This window comes from Lutzomyia longipalpis, chromosome 3, assembly GCF_024334085.1.
Source record: "Lutzomyia longipalpis isolate SR_M1_2022 chromosome 3, ASM2433408v1".
In the NCBI taxonomy this organism is placed as follows: domain Eukaryota; kingdom Metazoa; phylum Arthropoda; class Insecta; order Diptera; family Psychodidae; genus Lutzomyia; species Lutzomyia longipalpis.
The window spans coordinates 11213756-11231690 of record NC_074709.1 but is presented as its reverse complement, the minus strand read 5'-3'; the positions used below and the strand labels follow the sequence as shown (position 1 = coordinate 11231690).

The 17935-nt window shown below is 36.9% G+C and overlaps 1 protein-coding gene across 2 annotated transcripts in view; it reads left to right on the top strand.

The window, feature by feature from the left end:
• LOC129792087 (uncharacterized) overlaps window positions 1-17935 on the top strand; it is a 40023-nt gene that overhangs the window by 2997 nt on the left and 19091 nt on the right. The window contains exons 1-3 of one of the 2 annotated variants that reach the window (XM_055830819.1): window positions 3651-4953; window positions 10648-11163; window positions 13324-13577. In XM_055830819.1, the coding sequence (XP_055686794.1) occupies window positions 10745-11163; window positions 13324-13577 (673 nt within the window). In that variant the 5' untranslated portion in view covers window positions 3651-4953; window positions 10648-10744. Of the gene's footprint in view, window positions 1-3650; window positions 4954-10647; window positions 11164-13323; window positions 13578-17935 lie in introns of those variants that run through there. The other variant, XM_055830818.1, reaches the window with a different exon arrangement.

Here is a 17935-nt window from a genome sequence, read left to right as displayed (position 1 = left end):
AGCAATGTAATTTTTTTGTCACCCAAAATTGCGCCAATAGAGTTGAAAGGCTAAAGACTATTTGTATTTAAAAATAAAGCTCTCTGAAAGCTCTGAACAATTACCATATTAATTATCTTTTCTTTCAATTTCCCATTAATTAACTATTTGAGTGTTTTATTAATGAAATTCATTGGTAAATTAAGCTTCAATTTTCTCTTGGATGGAAAAATCCAATGTATTTTCCAATCATTGCCATGGGACAAATATTCTTCTCGCATGAGAGCTTTCCCATCTGCCGAAAGATATCCCGTGATAGCAACAAAAAACAAAAAAAAAAGTTCTGTTGCATTAAAAATTTTCCAACTGTACCACAGGGAAATGAAATTTGCCACAAATCACTGCACTTTGGTGGTAGTTTGTGTTAAAAATTCATTTTGTGCCTCACGTCTGGGTGAATTTTCATGATTTTCGCCGTGATCCAATTGCATGGAAGATACCCCGGGTGTGTGTGTGTGTGTGTGAAAATGGAAGGAAAACCACGCTTAAAACTTACGGAGACGTGAATGAAATTATCAAACTATGTGGTTCAGGTGTTTTGTGAAAGTTGAACTGTTAAACGAAGGAATATAAGCGAGGAATTTGATGTAGATTATTGCGAAATCTTTATAGTTAAGAGATGGCCGTACTTTGCCAAAAAGAATAAGATTTAAATTTCATTTTCTTGGTTTAAGTTTTTATGGTTAAATTAACTAAATTATTGATTCAGATTGTGTTTCAAGTAGCGATATTTTGGGTACTGTGGTGGACAAGATTGGAAAAACTTCAAAGAAATTAAATTAATAAAAAAGTTTTTCATTCATTTTTCATAAAAGTTTTCATGCAGAATTTATGCAGTAGAAATTGAAAGCTTGCATTTTATCCAATTTTAATATTTTTAAAGAAAAATATTCTGGGAAATGGCAAAGCGAAAGGTGTTGTTTAACCGAAAATTCAAAATTTAAAAATCATAAAATTTAATTTTTCTTTATTACAGCGCTAAGTGATAAAATTTAAGCTTAGTCCATCTTCCATCGCTTCTATATATGTTCCTTTGCTCATTAAGTTACCTACCCAAATGTAAATCACCTTGAGAATTGGAGGGATAATTTATAGCTGAAGCTTGTCTATCTGTGATTTCCAAATCCCTTTTCATCAGAATGAATAATTGCATGGAATTATGAAGTGTCTGTGTGTGTGTAGTTCATCAGATGGATTCTTCCATCCATGTTTGATGTTCATATATAAACTTCGAAAGGTCCGATACACTAGTCTGTATAAGGAACTAAATAAATTATTATTATTAAACTTCGAAAGACCTCCGTCCAAATGACCATAATTATATGAACCCCAAAGACGGCAAAGGGGGCGTTTGCACCAGCAATCGGTGAAGCAGGAGTGACTGAAAATCCACTGAAAAAAAAACTCTCGAGTTGCGTTTTTCAGGTGTCTCAGGAATTTGCCGTGTGTCCCGAAAGTGCTCTCTTTTGAGCAAATTACCAAATATTTCCGCTCGTGAAAGAATGCAATGGTTTCACGAGGAAAAAAAGACGGTGCATCTGAGCATTTTAATGTTTATACGGCGAGGGGGGCGAAAGGAGCATAAATTGCTTCCAAATGCAATTAAACTTTTTGATATGAGAATTCAATTGAATGGGCGAAAGAGAGTAAACGATAATGATGACGTGCTGAGAAGATTCCTTTTGATGTTTTACCGCCTTGTTACCATTCTTTGAGTTTCCTCTCTATATATGATTACCATTTGACTGACGCGCGTGAGGTTGGCTTTTTTTTTACATTCATTCATTCACCTCCTATTTGTTTTCCCATTTTGCCAAAGTACTCTGGCAAAGACAGAGTGAGATTCCTCCAATTCCACATACTATTAACTCGGCAATTTTTCATTTTCTGGTGGGAAGATATAAATTAAATTGGAAAAATTACTCGTTGCCACTTCAAGTGAAACCTTTAGTGAAACGAGAGACTTTTTTTGTACTCGCATAGACTTATATACAGATTTTCTTCTAGCATTTGGTGCAAACAAGAAGAGGTTGTATAACAAATTCACATTGCATCCTCTCATTGGGTTTTATGGACGACAAAACAATAAAGTCAGCCCGTGAAGTTGATTGAGAGTATCATTCTATGTTGTGCGAGGGTGGGTAAAGGCCATTAGACTTTGTTCTTCTTCTCTATGATGATGATGGGTCAGGCTGTGGTCGTAGTACTTTGCACGTCAAAAGGGGCACACACACCCACGAAAACTTTGTGCATTGGAAAGTTTTTCAAAATGTCAACGCCCTCAAAACTAATTCATTGTGATGCAAATTTTCTGGACAAAGGGAAAAAGTTTACTCTACATATTGGTGAAAAGCCCAAAACATTTTCTCACCTCTACACCTTTATTATGTTGGCAGTTTTGAAAGCTTTTGATGTGTCTTCACACTGCAACAGGAGGAGCTTAACACAATTTTCTTTTTATAATTTAAAAAAAATGTATGTTGGAAACATTTTAAGGAAAAAGATAAAGAAATATAATGATTATTAGGGAGATTATGCTGCTTTGAACACCTTGATCTTCTCGTTAGTCATTACTATGCATAATTTCGTATGCAAGTATTTGCAAATTTATGTGCATTTTACAAGAACATCAAGAAAAAAACTTAAGAGGGAAAGAAAATACCCAACAATGTTTTCCCGGCAGGGTATAGCAATTCATAATTTTTACATAGTTGCTCGCACAAATAGTGAGATGGTGAAAAGTACTAATTAAGACTCTTATTACATCTTGTTATGAGTGCATTCTTCATCTCCACTAATTTGTGATTTATTTTCACATACGCCATTGCATAATCCTATGATTTATCTCTCTCTTGTGTTCTTGCTTGCTACGAGGAAAATCTTGCATGTGGAGGAAAAAGAAGGAAAAAAAGAGTCCTCTCTGTGAGGATTTATGTGCGAAGAAATCCCTCTGGGGATATCCCTAAAGGACAGTGTAGTTTTTCCCATGCAATGTAAAAACCCTTTTCGGAACACTTGACGACAAGAAGCTGATAAATCGCTACTCGAAAAAAGTTTTAAAAAAACATTTAAGACGAAAGAATATGGGACAATGAACTCTTGCACAGAGCTTTCGGGTAGTCTAACCACGACGAATTTTATTGATGGACCTCATTAAAAATCATTAAAATTCACTTCAAACGTCCTTAATTAGTTGGTGTAACTTAATTGTAAATTATGTGAGGTGTTTTCACGTTCAACTGCAGATAAACTTAAATCATTACATGCGCGGAGACTGAATAAACGAGACAAGAAACACCGAAAGTGTTTTTGTATCATTTTTTCTGCCCATATACATTTTTGCAACATTGTATGACAATGTTGGATTTTTTTTTGCATCCATATTGCCAATATATAAATATATTTTATATTTGGACTGCACAATAACGACAAAAAAAAATGTGAAGGAATTTTATGTAAAAAGTCAGTGGGATGGAAATAGTTTTTTGAATGTGATTGCATGTGCACAAAATGAGATGATTGATACATTTTTCTCTATTGAATTTTCACTGTGTGGAGTCTGATGGTGCGCACTCCCATTGAAAATGATATTCAATAGCTGCGGAGAAGAACTCATCAATGGAATAAAAATCTCCACATTGTTCAATTATATTCCACACCGATTCGTTCTCTTTCCACCCGCATGGGAATTTTTCTTTTGAAACTCCTCCGCAGGACTTTTTGTGCCCTTGTTTGTGACTTTGAGAAAGAAACTTTTTTTTTTTGAGAAGAAAAGCCTCAAAAGAACTTTTCTGTTATGTATGAGATGACCCTCTGGGAGGGTATTAAAAATTCACCCATAAATACCTTCAAAGTTCACACAAAAAATCAGGTAAAAAATTCTCTGTGAAAAAAAGAGGGAAATGACGTGATTTTTTGCTGTTTGGCGAAAAAAATAGCTGACTGAGAGTGATTCAGATGGGTACACAGAGTTATGGAGAAAAGGTCCCAAAAAAAAACGAAAAAAGAGAGAATGCAAATGAAACTCACAAACGACTTGCTAAATTTTCTTCATCATACACAACAACCCACTTGAAAATGGGAAGCACACTGCTGGAGTCTGTGTGTCGCTCTCGGGCGAATCATCATCAGTTCAATTTCATCTTCTTCGTTACCATCTGGAGGGGTTGATAAATTCTCTGAAAGATGTGATTTCCTAAACGAATTAAAATTCCTTTATAATTTTTTTATAACTTTCAATCAATAATTAAATATTGGGTGCGAATAAACAATTTTTTAAAGCATTTCCTTAACATTCAGAATGCAGAAAGAGTGTCAATACGCTGAAAGATAATTGAAATTAAAGAAATTCGTCAATAAAATAAACATACTTCGTTAAGCTTTGTAGGAAAAAATAATATATAGTCAAAGCTTTTCCAGAGCTTTCCTTCAAATTTCTTTTTCAAATGCGTTTAGTTTGATCTCCTTTGCATCTCTCAGCATCCTCTGCAGCCTTATTTATTTGTAAACAGAATTTTAAATGAATTATCAACCCCCCTTGGTCGGCGTCATCTGCAAGTTCTCCCAGCTCTTTCGCACTCATGCTATTGAATTTGAGTGCGGTTCAGGTAAGAAACTGAAAACACGTTTGAAGTGCCTTCCAAGTGTGTGAGACTCCACACAACACAACAACCTCCAAGACAAAATTCCAAACCTCGAGATCATCTTGAGCACTGAATCTTCAGTTGCAACAAGAACGTCGCGCCAAGCAAACATTTCTTGTGCGGTCATCGTTGTGTTTTGTATGGAAAATCATTGAGTGAATATTTTTTGAAGAATTCCCCTCGCAAGACGATTATTTAGTGATCACAAGAGCATTTGAACAGAAGTAGATTTGTCTGTGCTCCCGCAGAAAAAAAACGAAAGAATAAGCAGGTGAAAAAGTGTGACAATTTCCGCTTTGTTGATCTCTTTGGTGATTGCTTTATTAAATCTCATCAACGATATACCCATCTGTGTGTGCGGGGAAAAGAAGAATTCTCCGCATGAGTGTGAATGAACGAGAATTCAATGATCTTCACATTGCCTTGAGAGCAATTTCTTCGCCAGCAGGGAAAATTTTTCTTAGGCGACTTCGCGCCCCCTTCTTCCGCGCTTGTGTGCACACACTCAGTGAAATTGATTTTCCGTCCATCTCACGCCTTTGTCAACAAAACCCCACTCAAGAGAAGTTACCCGCAGTTGGTGCACAAAAACAGCCTCATTCTGAATTTTCTCCGCACTTACATAAATTTTCGTTGGGCTATTTGAAGAGTGGCAAACGTTTTTATGGCAAATTTCTCGATTGAGAAATAAAATTAACACGCGTCAATTCAGCACGCACCCAAATGAGGACACCCTCCCCCCCGCAGCTATTTGTGTCTCTTGATACCCCAATTACATCTTCAAATTATTCGCGCTTTTGGCGCCTTTTATTTCTTCTTGACCATTTAACCGTACACGAGGGATGTGTGCTAGTATGTCGTTCTTTGGGAGATTAAGGGTGTGGAGAAAAGCTCTAAATGAGCTTTCAGACATTTTCTGAATGAAGAAAAAAGCATTAAAAAGTGATTTTCTCATCTATAGCCGGGGGTTCTCAAATTGTGTTCTACTTAACGTAGTCACTACATTTAGCCACATACGTTATAAGAAACATGTTTAACGGAATGAAAATAATATTTTGAAAAACACATGAGAAGTTAATTATATAATTTGATCCCCCGGAAAAATTCCTTCTAATCTCCCTATTCTAAAAGCACTCCCACGTAAAAGCCACCCCATCGCATATTACGCAGAAAAAATGCCAAAAATATTTTTCACAGAATTTCGTCGTCAGCTCCCCTGGGCAAATTGAATTATGCGAAAGTCTTCTAATATGCTCATTTTGTTGAAAATTCCGGACAGTGACCTGAATTTCATTGAAATACCACGAAATTCAATTAAATTCACGTGAGCACAATTAACGTACGTAAAGTTAAAGTGAAAATCTCAAAAGGAATTTTCTCACGGCAGTTTTGCGACAGTTTGCGAAGATATTTGCAGATGGTTGATTTTCGTGTTTTCTCGGGATGATTATCTTTTGGGCTTTGTTACCCAAAATGAATGGAGGTGAAAGCATAAAGGGTGTGCATGTTTGTTATTTTTTTTCTCTTTCTTAATGAGCTCAATAAAAAAGAGCGACTTACCGGTGATTTTGTATCTCTTGGGCGGTATTGATTTCCTATGTGTGACCATTTGGTGAATGTCTTTTGCTTGGAAATTCTCACAACCGGATGCCATAAGGAATTTTTATGAGCGCACTTCCGCTAAAAATTGCAGCAAAAGCTCCGTGAAATTGTTGCGGATCTGCAAAAGAAATTCCTTTTGGTGTACAAGCTTCAAAAAGTAACGACAAAAAATATAGAATGGAAGAATTCGTGGAATTGCGTGAGAAACTATATACAAAAGGAGACACATCTTTTCTTTAATAAAATGTGAACATGAAGGAAAGAAAAAAATCTAATTTAATTATATTCTACAGCTACCAATTAACACATTGTTGAGAATTACAAGTAAATAAAAAAGAATTAGAACGGCTACATGGTGGCCCAAAGGAAGATGTTGGGAAAAGGTGAACGATTTTTGGGGGATTAAAATTAATTTTAGAACTTTCATGGGCAAATATTTTACATTCACAATCAGTTCACATTACTATAATATAGTTCTTGATTCTAAAAGAAAAATACATAAAACTCATAATAAATTGGGGATTGACTTGACAGTTCGTATATCTGTTTCATGATTCATCAGCAAAAAAAATATTAAGAATTATTTTAAACAGAAAAAAATCAAGAGAACTTCCTGACTTGACCACCTTGTGCAATGGAATTTCACTTTGGGAGTTCATTGAAATGTTGGCGCACTTTTTGTGCCACCCACAAAAATGATCTTCATGAGCCAAAAGTCAACCTTTTTGGAACACACTCGCAACATGAACAATTTCCTCTCTTTGTTGATTCATTAGGCGTTCACGAATTGGTTTTGCAATATATATTTTGCCAACCCATCTGTGTGCCGATGAAAGAGAAACTTCTTATTCTTCCATCGTAAATTAATCGCATTTTTTGTAGCCAACTTTTTATTTTTTTCTTCTCATTTTAAATGAAGAATAAAATTTAAAAAAATCGCAACACTGCGAAATGATGTGATAATTTAAATAGGAAAATTTTATATGTGTAAATTTATGCAGAGTTAAGAAAAAAAACGAAGTCTCTAAGCTCCGGTATTGAGTGCTCGATGATCGGTTCTGGATCAGATTACACGCTATATATACTTTTAAATGTTCGCGGCTTTTGAGGCATTAAGCGGGAGTTTGGGGGCTATAAGAGAAGCAATCGCTATGATTCAATCACTTGACACCAAATTAATAGTGAGACATTCAACGTGAGGAGATCACCATCGCGCGATCGTCTGTGCGGTGAGACGCCGCCATGAGGAAACCACGCATAGATTCAACGATCTTTTTCCCTCTCATCCCAAACTGGTTTCACCCGAAGTCATCTTTTACTCCAGAAATAATAAATGGCTAAATCTCATACTAATGGCGCGCACACATACAAAAGATCACGGTCTGTGGAGATCACCCGAGAGATCGAGACCTTTCTCGGGAATTAAAATTCTCCGCAGGATCAGGGAGAGGTTCACGAGAATGTACAATTCATGCCCTGACAATTTTTTGAGCTAATCGATTTTTTGTCCATTGAAACCCCCGGCATGGACGACGGATTGATTTTGTTGAGTGTGGCTGCCCACCAACTGTGTGTCCATCACACTGTGTGCCTGCTTTTTGTGAGAAATCATTTTTCTACACTGTAAAATTATTTTTCAACCGAAATAACCAATTTGAAAGTGAAATTCGCGAAAAATATAAAATTTTTGTTAAATAACTCTCATTGGAAAAAAAGTTGGAAAATTGTAAGCTTTCAGCTTTTCTAATAAATTAAAAGCTTCCAATAAGTTTATATATAATTTTAGAGGTCAAAAGAAATTATTTCTTTACTATTGAAGAAAAAAAAACTTTAAAAAGAAACATCAAACTTTAAATAAAATATTTAGTTTAGATACTCGGGTTGATACTGACGGAAATTTTAATGTTTTGATGATTTAGGATAAATCCTTCCGAATTGCGTCAGCCAAGGGACGGTAGGTCAACCCAAACACATCCTTTCAATTTTAGGGGCCAGAGCTTTCGACGCTACTGTGCGTCTTCCTCAGTGGCTGGAATTTTTATTAATTACAGAAATCACAGGAAACGATTGATTCTGGAGGCAGCTCACATCAAGAAGAATCTCTCCCGGATCGTCAATCGACGTGAGGAATGCGCGGATATAAACATTGCTTATGCAGCATTGCTGCATGAAACATGAAGGAAACCGCCATGCCATTATGCCACTTATGCTTATCTCAATGTTTGTAGGATAACCCCTTCCCCTATAATTTCGAAAATTGTCAGTTATGCCTCAGACAATTGCCAAGAAAAGTCAGTTACAGTACAGTGAAAGAAAATCAAAGAAAAAAGAGGTAAAATTTAAGAAAATTTAGGTCCCAAAGTTCACAAGTTAGTCAGTTAATCGTATTCTCTTCAAAAATAGAATCCCCCTACATGAAAATCAGCAAGATCACTCATTTCAGACGTTTGACGATTCCCAAACAAAGACACAATTGAGTAAGTTAGGAAATTTTGAAAAATTGGAAAAATTGAAAGAGATGAAATATTGAAAGAAAAATTGTAATTTATTGAAATGTTTAATAAAAATTCCAGCCACTGAGGAAGACGCACAGTAGCGTCGAAAGCTCTGGCCCCTAAAATTGAAAGGATGTGTTTGGGTTGACCTACCGTCCCTTGGCTGACGCAATTCGGAAGGATTTATCCTAAATCATCAAAATATTTAGTTTAGAGTTCTTAAATTGAAAGAAATAAATCCAACATCCTCTTAAAAATTGATTTTTGGTTCCTGTACTAGTTGGTTATTTTGGGAGAAATTTAAATTGAATGTGTACGATCAAGTCGCCGTTACAAAGCCCAAGACATTTTACCCCCATATCCAAATACTTTATTGTTTGTTGAAACATTCAAGGTGCACAAGAAATTTGTAATGGGTCCCGGACCTTTCTCAGGTGTGTGCGTTTCTTTTGTCCACACCATGCCCTTCCTTCCATGGAATTCCGTGTGACCTTCTTGTTTGCACAAAAGAATCCCTTTTGGCATTGCTTCCACTGACTTTTGAGGCATTCCTTTGGTCTCTATTCTTTCCACATAGATTATGCCGCTCTCCCCTCATAAACAACTCCTCTGCCAATTCCTCAAACTATACATAGTGAACATTAATTCTTCGGGGTATTATTTGCACGCAATTTGAATTTATAATTGCATAGTTGCGCCCCATTCTGCAAAATTTATGCTCTTGGCTCTCATCCAGTTGAAATGTCTGGTCAACAGAGCTGCCCGTGAGAAGATCTAGATCCAATTTGAGATTTTGAAGAGATAATATGTAGCATGGAACAGGGTTTTGTTTGCAAAAGGTCCCCCTTAAATCCTCCTTTTGCTTCCTATGCTGCATTTACTTTGTGCCCACATCTTGCAATGTCCATTGCAAGATCTTTCAATTCGATATTTCATTTCCATTTGGGAAATAGTTTGCAGCTTGCAAAATAATATTTATTTAAACTTTCTTGAAGTTTAAGAACTTTTTTATGTTCTTGTTGACGTGTCTTGGGTGCCACGCACCTCTCGCACGTTTCGTGATAGATACAAGATTTTCTTTTAAACATATAATTAAATAATTATCGCAAAATGTTAAATAATTAAAATGTTGACATGATGTTCATCCAAAATATTTACATTGATTCCTAAAAACTCCAATGGGAAAAAGAATTCTAATTAAAATTCAACGTTTCCCTTGGGGCACCCATTGTTTTATAAATTAAACATTTCCCCTTATCTCCAAAAACACGAATATTTTGGGCATCTGCTGCATTTTAATTAGAATTTTATCAGGTGTGGCTCATGCTACTCTCTATGCCTCTTTAGCCATTATTTCATTATCAAAATCTTGCAATAAAGCCCACAATCTGGGTTATGTTGCTGGTATGTAGTAAATTCTCAAATTTATACACCATCAACACATAATTTGCCATCAGACTTTAAGAACCACTCAATAACTGAAAATTTGTGCTTAAAATTGTCGTGGCAAATTAATGCGAGAATGGTGTGTGCCACCTTATAGAGCCCATTTATCTGTGCACGATAGCAATCTCAACTCTGAGATTTCCCCCCAAAATGAACAATAAAATTTATTGGTCAAAATTCCTTTGGAGCGTTTTTTCCAGCCTTCTTTCGTCGTGGCCTCTAATTGATGAGAGGGCAGGGTCCGGGGGAGAAGGAAGATCGAAAAAAAGAACGTTGGTGGCGAAAGAAAAATGTTTTTGAGGAGGAGTTTCAAGTGATGTTTTCCGCAACTCAATGACCCGCAAATGTGTCTTTTAGTACCAATTGAGCCGCATTTTGATGGCCAATATCCTCACAATTTGCTCTTCTTCTCTTTTTTGCAGCAACAGCTATTTTGCAAGGTGCTAAAGATGCGCAGAAATGTTCCTGAAAACGATTAAGGTGTGGTGGCTACAGTGATTGCTGCAAGAAGAATAAAAAATGGCTTCATCTCAGGACCATCACAGTGAACTCTCAACACCATCCGTTGGGGATGCAGCTGTGTATGGGGCACAGCAGTTGACTGCGCCTCAGGAACAGCATCCCTGCACGTGCTCCCACCACCATCATCATCAACAAGCACACTTCCATGCTGCCTCGCACCATCATCACCATCCACCCCATCGCTGTGACAGTGCAAGTGGGCTGCAGGATGCCATTATCCATCCCTATGGGTGCTCCGGAGCACCAAGTCTCATTTCTGCCACGGCTGGGGGGAATTGCGACTGCCCCGGAGACATGCAAACCGCTTGTATGCATCAGGAGCCAAATAGTGGACGGAGTTCGCGGATAATGTCGGCAGATGAGAATAATCCCAGCGGCTCTGATGATTCAGGGCGAAAGTGCTCAACCCGTGCAACGTGAGTAACCGCAAATTGTTCCATTTAACCAAGCTGGGGGAATTACATTATTGCTTCCATTAATCATACATCACGGATACCTATGTTAGGTTTCATTTAGATAGACTCATCCTGTGCTAATGCCTGCTGAAGCTTTCGGAATTTTGCATTTATTCTTGAGAAAATTTCAATCATTTATCGTTAACTTGAAATTTATTTTGCTTTTTTTTTTGAAAGGGAAAAATCCTTGAAATTTTAATTTATTTCTAAAGCAATATTTCTAATTAATTTCTAATTAAATTTAAATTAAGAAATTTTCAGAGTTTCCTTTTAATTTTCATTTGAAATGAGTTTTTATTTCAAAAGGATTTCCTTCCAACCGTAAATTCCATATTGCTACAATCTAACGACCAAGCTATGAGTATTTCCAAAAACGTTGCTGGCCGCAAAATCGTTGAGTGAGTGAAAAATTCGATTAGGCACGCCAGCATCTCCCCACAAACTCAATAAACATCTCAATTTGCCGCTTGAGATTAATTAATTTTCGGTCGACGGGTTTATATTCAATTTAAACGAAAATTGTTAATTTCTGGATGGATTTTGGACGCGCTTCTGCTGGGAAAATTAACAGAGAAAGATGAAGAAGAAAAAAATGTACGGGTAAGCTGACCAAGCTTACGAGAGCTGTGTTTCTTTCAGTGTACCAATTTTGTGAGAGCAAACTAGACCGCGAATTTGTTTAAATACATGCAAAGTCGGGAAAAGTTGAAAAGTCATACCCTAAGAAATCTTTAGAAGGCCATATCTCGAGAACGGATCCATAGATTTTCGAGTTTGAGCTATCGTTGGAAAGGTCTTAACCTCAACTATAATATATTAAAATATGAAGTAAATCGATAATGGCATTTTCGAAATATTCGAGTTCGAAATTTTCGAAAATATTGATTTTGACTTTAGCGCCTCTCGCGGTCATTTCTCGAACTTGAAATGTTCTAGACATTTGTAGGGCTTCACGAAACCTTTCATTTGCACTTGAGTTGATCAAAATCGGACTTGTAGAACCCGAGATATGACATGCCAACTTTGGAAGGCTATATCTTGAGAACGGCGACATAGATTTTCTTAATTTTTGGCATGGAGCTAGATAATATGGTCAGCTATAACATATCAAAAAATGAAGCAAATCGATAATGGCGTTTTCGAGATATTCATCGAAAACTCATCGAAAACTTTGTTTTTGATTTTTGGCCCCCTAGCGGTCACTTTTGAAACTTCGTATGTTCTAGAGAGTTGTAGGGTTTGTTGAGAGCTTTCATTTGAGCCCGGGTTGATCAAAATCGGTCAAGCCGTTTTCGAGTTATGGTCGATTTTCGATGAAAAATTGTGGCGGCCATATTGACTAAACGGCTTGACCGATTTTCGAAAATGAGGTATCGTTGGAAAGCTCTTGATGGCCCCTACAACATATCAAAATTTCAGCCCTCTAGCTATAATAGCGGCTGAGATATAGCGAAAACAAAATTTTGAGGTTATTCAAAATGGCGGACGGAGGGGTGGGGGGGTGAATTTGACCTCATAATCGGATGTCTTCCAGTCGATATTTAAACTTTGCCGTTTACCGCAAGTCTCTATCTATCACCGTTCTCTCGCAATTTAGCGTTATACTACGGACGGCCGGACGGCCGGACGGCCGGCCGGAAAAAAACTTATTTTTGGCGCATACGTTTTTTGGAATGTGGGGACCCTAATTCGTGCTCATACCAAGTTTGAGCCCGATCTGACGACTTTCAATTTTGCTCGGTACACAAAAGCTGTGTCTGAAAGAAACACAGCTAAAATCACGAGACATTTCCCTGCATGAAATTATTTATAAAAGCTTCTCTCACGGAGAGAAAAGACATTCAAGAAAATTCCCAAAAAAATGTCCATAAATTTGTTCATCTTGTTCATCTCATTGGGAATCTGTGGTGATCATTAAAATAATTTTTCCCTTCCCCATTGGGAAAAAAGGTAATTTCTGGGCGATGAAAGTATGTGGATAATGAGCCATTCTTGTCCACCGTGGAACCGATAAATTCTCCGCATTCCCCATCGATCGGACGATCTCGAGAGTGAATTCCACCAAAATTACTTTCTTGCTTGCAGTGTGTTATTAAATTGGGAAATTTTGTGTGATTGCAGCATGAGCGGAGCTCTCTTGGATGATAATCGGATGTGTTCACATGTGAGGAAAGAATGTAGCCAGGTGGCGGGAAATGTGCGCCCTCAGACTCCGGAGGAGCGAAAGTACGCAAGCAGAATTGAGGTGTACAGCGATGGAACGGATTCGGGGGTTAAGATAGATGGGACAACGTCAGAGGATGATCAGAGACCCCCATTGCCGCCTAGACCACCCCGCCCACGCACAACAATAGCCCCCAGGATTAATAATTCGGGTGAGTTTATCTATAAATCTGTTTCCTCATGCTTATATTTTTCATTGATGAAGAAATTAAATGTTTTAAAGTTCTTAAAAATCTCTAGAGATCCAAAAGTTTTCATAATTGTTGAGCCATCCCTTAAAATAAAATTGCAAAGCTTTCAAAAATTAGGGACATTTAATTAATTCGATCGTCTCAACTGGCAAGAGCAGTCACAGTACCCCACTACATACTAAATCAGCCCAATATATAGGCCAAAGCTACCCCTTAATTTCCCAAAGTAACCAACCCTGTGTGGTTGACTTTTAATCCCACTTCAGCGTTAGCATTTAAATTGATAATTTTCTGGTTGAAAATGCATGAGTTTAATCTTTGTAATCCCTCTATGGTTTTTTTCGTTATCTGGCAACGGAAATTAGATGGTTGAACAGCATTCCGCCCTCCCCCCTCCCTTTACATTTCACCCTCAATTTGGAGGGATGATAAACAAAAAGAAGAGAAGAGGAAAATAAAAGAAGAAAAGTATCGTAGGTCATCAATATTCTGGTCAAAGTGTCGCCTATTGTCGATAGTTGACTTGCTGAGAAAATCTCTCCTTATCAAATCACTTGTGGTCGATGGACACACAGCGGGGGGGGGGGATGGTGGGAATTGTCTTGACTGCGAGTATCCTCGAAAACAAGGAAGAGCTCAAGAGGAAGCCAATAAAGTTGCGACTCCTTGAGCCACCAAAATGATCATAAACTTACGATTCCCTGGCAATTGTCCAACTACCCCCATGTTCCAGGATTTCAGGGTGGTTTCCTTTGGGGATTTACTCAAGTATAGAATTTACTTTTCTGTCTGTTATTTTATTTTTAGCACCAATTTCATCCCCTTGTTCCTCCCCCAAATTTTTCTTCTAAACGCCACCGAATGTTTTGCTCAAAAAGAATCATCATCAATTTTTTTTATGTGAATTTTTCACAAAGAAAATTTCAGTAGCTGGAAGAAAATTCTAATTAAAAATTCATTTTCACGCGACTCTCGAGAACTTTGAGTGATGGGGACGAGAAGGTAGAGAAAACCCCCAAAAACAAATACCATGAAATGGAAAAGAGGCGATGGAGCTACTTCAGCTTCTCATTTAATCATTGTGACGATAAAAAATTCACAAGAAAAGTCTTTAGTCACCTTGCAGACCGTCTATTTGCTTTTCTCGACCCATCCACTTCAAGCCACGTTGAATTACTTCCTGGGAGAGAATTTTCACGGGTCTAGTGGAAAAATCCATCAAAGCCCATTTAGGGAGATGAAAATAAAATTTTTCTGCGTTAAAAAGAAGGAAATGCCGGTGAGAGGAAAATTTTAAAGCTTTTTCTTTTTATTTTCCTTCTGTACTGAAGTTTTCAAAATTTATTAATAGTTTTTTAATTTATAAAAAAAATATTTTTTAATCAATTTCAAGTCATGATCTATCCTTTTGGAAAACCCTTATCCCCATTTCTCTCAATCCTTCGATTTTCTGTCCATAGCAATAGCAATTACATTGAAAGCCCATAAAATGGTTATTTTTCTCACCACATTTCCACACGCCCTATTGAATTTATATCATTTTCCCTCTAAATTCTCTCAATGCTTTTCCATTTAACCAATTTGGAGCTCTCACAAGTTCGCGTGCCTCATTTGTCTTGATTGAATTTGTCCCCCGGACGCCGTTACGGAGACTTAACTCCCAACACTCCCAGCACCCACTCCCCATCCAATTCGTCTTGAATTGTCGATTCCCGTTCTGCGGGAAAATCGATGGCGTTAGGAAAATCTCATGAATTTATTGGGAAAACAAGATGTTGAGAAATAAAACAATATTTCCCAACTATTTTCCCCATACTATCTATACGAGCTTTTCTCGCGCCGCACAATTGAATTCAATTCTCGGATGTATCTGTGGCGGAAACTGGTGGATGGTGGGTGGTAGTTGCAAGTTGCAGTGTCAATTCTATTTCGAATTTAATCCACTCTCAGCATTTTCCATTTCCCTTCTGTTAGGTTTTCATCATTGATATTTTAGTTTTTTTTTCTTTTCCCCCCACGAGACGAGATGTGTAATTAAATGGGGGTTTTCTTAATTTTCCTGCAAAATAACAGAATGAATTTCCTTGAAAATCAAAAAGAAAATTTAATTGGAATGAGAATGTACTCGAGCATTGAAGAGAAATTGATAGAGACATATTGAGAACTTAATTAATTTCAAATAAAAACCAACATCAATGATGGAAGAAATGGATTTTCAGAGCATAAAGCTTTTTCTTATTTTCTTTATTTCATTGTCGGATAAAATTCTAAGGGGAACATATCACAATTGTGGAACACCGGAATTGATTTATGAGGTATTGTGGAGTGTCCTTTCTGAGAAATTGAGTAATATTTTTAGTAGTAGTTTTGTAGGATAAAAATGTTCTGTAAAATATATTTGAATCAAAAATAGGAGCTTTCATGGTTTCTTTTTTAAAAGAATTTATCGCCAAAAGACTGAAAAAAAATCCTTTTGATTGAAATGGATGGAAAAAAGGATCGCAAAAGAATTTCAAGGGAAAAGCCCAAACTCAATGGTTGAAGAAAATGACAAATAGAGCCCAAGATATGGGAATAATAAATGCAAAATTGACCTCACAAACTGCAAAACATTCAACTCCAATATATCGATCATCTTCCCTCCTCTGTATACGGTAACGGACTTTGAATTGGAATTCTCGTCTGTCCATATGTATCAATATCCACCCACATATCTCTCCACTTTATATCCTTCTCAACTCATCCATCATTTTATCATTGTACCACATCTCTCAAATGCTATTCCATCTTGTTTACGCGATGGATCTGGAAATGAAGTCTAGAAATATTGGCAGGAAAATGGGGTATATCCATGAAAATGTGCAGCATTGTTGCACTTTTCCAGTGTTCCGGGAAAAGCATTCGGGAGCTTTTTGGGTCTTTTTTCCTGCTTTCAAGCACGCCTTGATGGTTGCCAAAAGTGTTTGGGGAAGACTTATGGGGATGGTGATATAGATTTTTTTTGGCGGAAAATTCCATACCACACTTTCCCCGCAGACAACAAAATATTTATATTTATTGCACTCGTCGCAGCGGGAAAGTGCTCATTGGCTACCATCAAGGCTGGCATTTTGTAACATACATATAAGTATGTAGTACTTTGGGAAGAAAAGTCGCTGCTCTTGTTAGTTAATGCGTGTTAAACAGGGTTGAATCAGAATTTTATCTAATTGACTTTTCTTCATTTTTTTTAAATTTAATGATTTAAACGAAGCTAAAGAAAAATAAAAGCAAAAGGTTCAGAGTAATCAGTACTGAGTTATTTAGAATACTTAAGACTTTCAAAGTGAAAAGTCAGAAACGTCTAAAAGTTTGCAAACTTGAGAGCAGCTATAATGAATTCTTCCTTATAAGAAGAAGGATTCTAAGAAGAATATAATACCTACAGACAAATTTCTTTTTAAGAACGCAGGATTTTATATAAAATTCTGATTTAAGATAAAAACCAAAATGTTAAAAAATAAGAACTGTTTTTTAAAAATAATTTAAAAACATTAAATAAATTGATTTTTAAATAAATCAATAGAAATTATTCATCATCACATTTTTTCTCAATCAAATAATAATGTCTTAAGAAAATTAGTCACATTTTCCTTAAGCTTCCGCGCCTTATTCTCTGTCCTCTATTTCAAAAGCATTTCATCTATGTGGTTTCTTTTTTCTTTTACTTTTGCTCTTTTCCTGTCCCCGTTTGTCAGGGTTATGTAAGAAGAGAAAAGCGACTACCCCTAAATAGGACATGTGTCTCATTTTCACATCCTCCCCCACACCACTGCAGCTATGGGAGAAAATGTCTCGGGGCAGAATGCCAGAAGTATTTCATAGCCTTCGGAGAGTCTCAACGAAGAGTGCAAGAGATAAAATTGAAATGACATTGCAATTGGACAAGTGAGGGGTGGAATTTAACCAACTGCACCTGTGTATATAAATTCTTTGCAAGTCACAGGAAGTTGTCTACCTACATTGGAGTTGGTGTGGGTGGGGGGGGTGGATGAAAATTGTAACAGATAGGTATCTGTCTGTTCTTTTGTACTTTTGAGAATTTTCTTGACAATTGCATTTATTTTTTGACATTTGCGGTTGTCAAATGTAAATGGGCTGTCATGTTGGAACTACTGTCATTTCTGCTAATGTCAAATATGCCCAAATTGCAAAATAGAAAAAGGTCCTTGATGGAAAGGAGCGCGAGAGCAGAAAATGAGGACACTTGTGCGGAAATAATGTAATCCGGAAAAGGCGGATTTTGATTGCTGTAAACATCATCCACTCACTTCGCAAAA